Genomic DNA, 6,201 nt, shown 5'->3' with positions numbered 1-6,201 from the left:
ATTGTCTACATTGCTTCTAGTTCCTGTTAATCTCAAACACACATACTTATAGTAGATTCTCTCTACTACTACACACACTTTAACAACTACAACTTTAGACCTGACTTCTACTATAAACTCTAACAACAACTCTACACAATACTTTGATTATCCACTATACTGAACTTTGTTAATTACTAATGTTTTTTCTCAATAGATCCTGACACATTCTTAACAACAATCTGTGAATAAGTATGATAGAGAAGCTTCACCGATCACAATTATATGTTTGGTTAAACGTACCAACTTACAATAAAAAGCAAAACTATAATTAAATAGATACATTTGGTTGATAAATGGTAATCAAATCTTAAAGCAACATAGCAGCATAGAACAACTGGTTCCAAGTATCAGGGAGACCAGGAAGACACCAATGGCTACAATCAGATGAACGATCAGGATTTTTCTTTAGAGAAGGATTGAGATCTCCACTGTAGATTGAAGGATGACCGTCAATTCGAAGAGCCGAAAGCATAGATATATCCATCAATGAGACATGAGATTTCATCTCTTTCACCACTTCGTCAATCACTTTCTTCTGGTCAACGTATGAGCTTGTTGGGTACGATGTGCCACTAAACGGCGTGGTTTGACCGTAGCAGGTTTTTCCTCCTTGAGTTATCGTTGAAGCTTTTGCTCCTGAAGTCCACTCATTTGGACTGCAACACATTTTCACATCAAGTTCGTATAAATCAATATTTACTTTCTAGCTTTTATGTAAACATGCAATTTTGAAATCCAATAAGTTAATTCGACAATTTGATGTATATTAAGAAAGAAAGAAAAACTAAATTTTATAAAATTATAACAAGGGAACAGTATTATTAAATATTATAGGCATGATAGGATACAACATTAATTGTTATGTTGGTTGTAGATTATAAATCCTCTTGCTTTACAAGCTGCAAGTTGCAATGAGGAGAAGCTTTCTCACTGGCATAACTAACAAATGGACTATCATTTGGAAACACACAACTCATGTAAAACAGACTATTCTCATCGTTATCCTTGTAAGTCTTTTTTCCTAAAGTTAGTAATGCAAAAGGTTTTTTGGTGCAAATGTTAAAAATAATGCAATAATGCAATACTGCAAAAGTTTTTCTCTTTTAGCCGTCAAATCCATCCCACATTGCCACCAACCCTGAACTTTTTCACAAGAAATAAAAATCTCGTTTTGAAATGCTGAAATTGAGATCTTTGCCATAAGCAACTACTTTTTGTTGGAACGTTAATACATTAACGGAATAACTAATGCAATTGTTATGAGCACGTATTTACTTACATCTAGATCTTTTTTGGGTAGCTAGCGAAAATGAGGCCACAATGTAAAGTCTAGATAGTAGTTTGGTAGCAACTAGAAAGCCCTATATATAATTAATATAGTTTGGCAAGATCTAGCAACAGCCTCGATTCAATGCATGTGTTTAGCTATGTTTGTGATTGTGTTAAAAAAAAATGTTTAGCTATGTTTGTTATTTTTATTAATTAAATACGTTTTGGTAGTTATTTTTTATTTCATACGTAGAATTTATTTTATATCCATTGTTATCTCCAAGTTCTTATGATCATAGCGCAGACCGTGTCAGATCTAACTCATCATATATATCATACATGACATTTGGGGTTTTGTGATAAAGTTGATTCATATAATTTATTTGTAAATAATCAACACATGTTCTTATACATGAATTAACCTCATCACAAAACCCCAAACCTCTTATATATATATATAATAAGTAAGTTACTAATTTGGAGATAACAATGAATACAAAATCAAAATTAAGCTTAGAAAATTAAAAGAAAAAACAAGAACGAGAGAGGGACATACTTGTAGTGTGTGGGTGAGACGGAGAGGAAGAAAACTCTAGTGAGGGGCGAGTTGATATAACGAAGGACCCAATTAGACCATGTTGTTAGTCCTTTTCGCATTGCCACCAACCTATCCATGTCTCCGTAATATCTCCCTCCTATCTCCATCTGCTCCCACCTGTGTTACTCACTCCCACAAAACTTTCACTTTTCACCCAATTTACCCTCCTTTATTTACCCCCAAAAAGATCTGTATAACCCCTTAACTACATGATAATTCACCTTATAGAGGTTACAATGTAGCTTACCCTCGTAGAGACCCTGTGTGGCTCCACCAATGACCAGTGTTGAACAGCAGAACGTCGGCCGTGCGCCAAGCGTCGGATGCATCGACAGAGATTTCATCGAGTTTAAGAGTTGTCTTTCCGTGAATTTTTTCTATGTCTACAAGATAAGGAGCTCTATAGAATGATACTTTAACGTCGTAATCCTGTCATTGATTCATCCATGTAAATTTATTAGCAAAAACTCTAAAGTAATACGAGGTATGACTTACGATTTAAAGGGTAATTAACGAATAATGACCAGAGAATGAGAGAAAGCAAGAGACAACAAGAATGAATATGGATGCTGATATGAACGATCTAAGAAAAAAAATGTAATTTTTTTTGTGTCAAATGTCACTTTTCGAATTTCAACTAGTTTGTAAAGAAAATATCTGAATTGTTTTCAGCAAACTAAATTTGTTTTCACTCTGATTGGGTAATAGATAAGTGGGACGTACGAAAAGCTATATTAAAAGTTTTGATATAACATCCTGAAACAAAGATTAATTAAGAGGGACATGTTTTGTTACACTAGCTAGTGGACCTTACTCTAATCAGTAGATATTTCATCTAAGTATCTAAAATATTAAATATTTCATATTCATGCACAGAATTGCAGCAGTATAATAGAGTACTATACTTTACAGTGTACATAATAGAAATTAGAATAGTAAATGATGTTGCTTTCGAGGGTATTTGTTCAATTATTCCTTTTATTGGACCAGTGAAAGTGCCACCGACGATGTCAAGTTGAGCAGCTACTCAGAGTGACAACGACGTTTGGAATTATACACTTCTGACTCAATTTTCACGAGTTTAATTGATCCAATTCAACCGACAGTATAAATTTGTGTTGGAACTTACAAGTATCTTGAAGGTTGAGAGAGGATCTTCATGGATGATATGTGTATGAATGAACGGTGCTGATGAAATCATCATGCACATCAACGACTCCCACTGGTTCCTACCCAATGAATCACCTACGAACATTATTGTTTTGTTCCTCATCTCTTGTAAAAACTTCACTCCATTAAACCTGCTTTCCAAAATAAAACCAATTACACCAAGTTAAACTAATTAATCATTGCATCGACCTCAACTAATAATTAGACAATTCCAGTAGAGAATTTTTAATATGGGTGTCTTAAATCCCCTAGACTGTATTTACGAAGTGATTTTGCCCATGTCCTTTCTACAATCAATTTCACAAAACAAATATGACATGACTACTGAAATTGATGACATGTCTTATACTTTAATATGACATGAACAATTACATTTAATGTTAATTTATATTTTTGAAATTTTTTTAAAAAATATGGAAATAACTCATAAATCATCATTAAAATAAATATATTCATATATGGCATTATAAATCTCGAAATATAATTTAATTATATATTATTAAATTATACAATTTTATTACTAAAATTTTCAAAAATGTATACAATTTTTTTTTTTAGAAAATTATAAAAATTTAATCGTAAAATCATTATTTTCTTATATATCTGTAAATTTTATAAATATTGTTTAATTTTAATTAATATATCTGCAACTTTTACAAATTTATTTAATATATTTAATTAAAATAAATAGATAGAAAAATCTATCTAAGATTATAATTTCAAATATATAAATTACATAAAATTTACAATATTAATAAAATTTTATTTTAAAATATAATTTAAATTTATCTGTTAAAAAATATTTTAAATTTTTTTTACTGCACATGGTGCACTCAGAGATATAATTATGTTTAATTATTAGTATCTCAAAATCATAGAAAAAAAGAACATTAATTTTTGAGATATTTTATATAACTTTTATAATGACAGATACAAAGTATTAATTTACTAATATATTTATTTTATAATTTGTTAGCATTTAAGTGAGATATTTTTATATAGATGCTCTAAGTAATTATGTAAATAGCAACAAACTCCGCCAACAGCAAATCAATTAATTCGGTTTTGTTAATGCATTTCGAATCTTTTAAACTTGTACTTATTGCACCTCTTCGATAACTTTTTTTTTTCAAAGTAATACATCCCTGACTTACATGTTTAATTATACAAACTGTTAAAAATGTCCATAACCATAACGATAAGATTTTGTGTATATATATATATATATATATATATTGTAGTCGTTCTATAAATGTGTTGTAATTTATGGGATCACTGATATTATCCAAATCATATAGAGAAATACCATATAACAATTAAAAAAGTTGTTGTCGCTAGCCTCTAAAAAATTACCAAAATAATTTTCATTAAAAGAATTGCTTTTTGGGTTAATTAGTCTAAATTAGAATTTAGTTTTTTTTTCTGGGAAGAGGTTATAGGGTTTGGGGATTAGGGTCTAAGGTATATAATATTTAATTGGAGTTTAATTGTTTTTTTTAAATATTTTTTTTAAAATATTTATTTAAAATAAATATTATATTCATTAAGAATAATTTAATCTTTTTATTCTCTAATGAAACATCTTTTGTTCATTTTCTTTCTTGTGTGGTATTTTAGTCATAAATACTTGTTTTATGGTGTTTTAGGAGATTTACCAAATAATATATACTTATATATGACATCAAACAAAATTTATGATGGAAACTGCTTAAAATTATATTTTCATTAAGTTACTAAATTTGGAATATTAAGAGTAAATGAATTTGTCTAGATTATTTTTTGTAAGGATAATCTTATGCATGTTTAAATACTCGAGGACATATGACAAATTCGATATAAATATTCCTTCAAAAGCAGGATAACTAGTGATGTACGTACAATTCTAATAGAATAGCTAGTGATAGTGAGTTTTGTTAACCTTGGGACGTCGCAATTGAAAGGTTTCCACCGGAACTTGAGATAATCGGAGTCAGGTCTGCCGTAAGTCTGGCAGTCGAATCCCCGATCTATCATTCCTCCGCCACATTCTTCCGCTCGGTAAAGTGGGTAGGTCTCATCCCGTACCCACTTGCCGGCGAAAAGATCACAGCTACCTCTGTTCACCGGGAAAACCGCCCGACGTGGATGCTTGGCGAAGTTGCTGTGGTTGCTGTTGTCCAGAACCGGCCTTCTCCGGCCAAGAGGGAGAGGCGAAGCAGGAGTGGCGACTTGGAGAAGGAGAAACAAGAAGAGGAAAGTGAGACATTGAAGAGCCGACATTAAAGAAGCTTGAAGAGAGTGAAGGGAAGAAATGTTGTTATTATATTTTGTCCTTTGCATGTAACTTGGTACGTTGATACGTATGTTTTGAGGACTTAATAAAGCCTCAACGAACTGCATCTTTAAAAAGGACAAAACTATACGGGGGCTGAAATTTATTTCAAAAAAATATTAGGTGTTTTTAACTTGTTTTGCCATAAATAACCACATTGTTATGAACGTAATCAAAAGTAAAAAATGACAGCACCGAATAACGATTAAATATAATAAATGTGGAGTTCACTGTCACTATGCTCGCACAGTAATTTCAACTTTTTTATTTCTATATAAATCGATCATTTCGATCGATTGTAACATCCATCTCAAAAACACAATCTCTTCTCCCTTATAATAAAATTTCTCTCTATTCCAGTGTTATTTTCTTCGTACGGATATAAAATTTTGCTTTGTTTAAATTCCCGCAATACAATAAAATTTCAGTTCTTTTTATAACACGTTATCAGCACGATCGTTCTGCAATTCAGTAAAATTTATTGTATCATATATACCCTGCGATAATGGTCGGTATACCGCCTGTACTATCATTTATATTATGTTATAATGGCCGGAATACCGCCTATATTATTTATTAATAATTTAATTAATTTATTGGTCGGCCGAACCGCCTTATATTCTGTTTATTGTTAATTGGTCGGCCGAGCCGCCGTATAATTTATTTATTACTCTGCATTGACCGGCTGAGCCGTCGCATGATTTGTTGCCATAATTTTTACCTTTACTAATTTTTATGAAATTTTATAGATTTGATTGACTGTTTAATACAATATTTTCAGACTGATTTTTGGTGCACTCGATTTAACATT

General features: G+C 31.0%; 1 protein-coding gene across 1 annotated transcript; it reads right to left on the bottom strand.

Moving 5' to 3' along the window:
• Nucleotides 1-253: 253 nt before the first annotated feature.
• Nucleotides 254-5,411, bottom strand: LOC106340265 (protein trichome birefringence-like 45). Its single transcript, XM_013779147.1, has 5 exons — nucleotides 4,998-5,411; nucleotides 3,039-3,210; nucleotides 2,157-2,338; nucleotides 1,868-2,026; nucleotides 254-698 (listed from the first exon to the last, which is right to left on the bottom strand). Exons 1-5 carry the CDS (start codon nucleotides 5,396-5,398, stop codon nucleotides 350-352), a joined length of 1,263 nt encoding a protein of 420 aa, XP_013634601.1. The 5' UTR covers nucleotides 5,399-5,411; the 3' UTR covers nucleotides 254-349.
• Nucleotides 5,412-6,201: the final 790 nt, after the last annotated feature.

This window comes from Brassica oleracea, chromosome C4, assembly GCF_000695525.1.
Source record: "Brassica oleracea var. oleracea cultivar TO1000 chromosome C4, BOL, whole genome shotgun sequence".
Classification (NCBI taxonomy): Eukaryota; Viridiplantae; Streptophyta; class Magnoliopsida; order Brassicales; family Brassicaceae; genus Brassica; species Brassica oleracea.
Note: the sequence above shows the minus strand (reverse complement) of the source record. Positions and strands in the feature narration are given on the sequence as shown.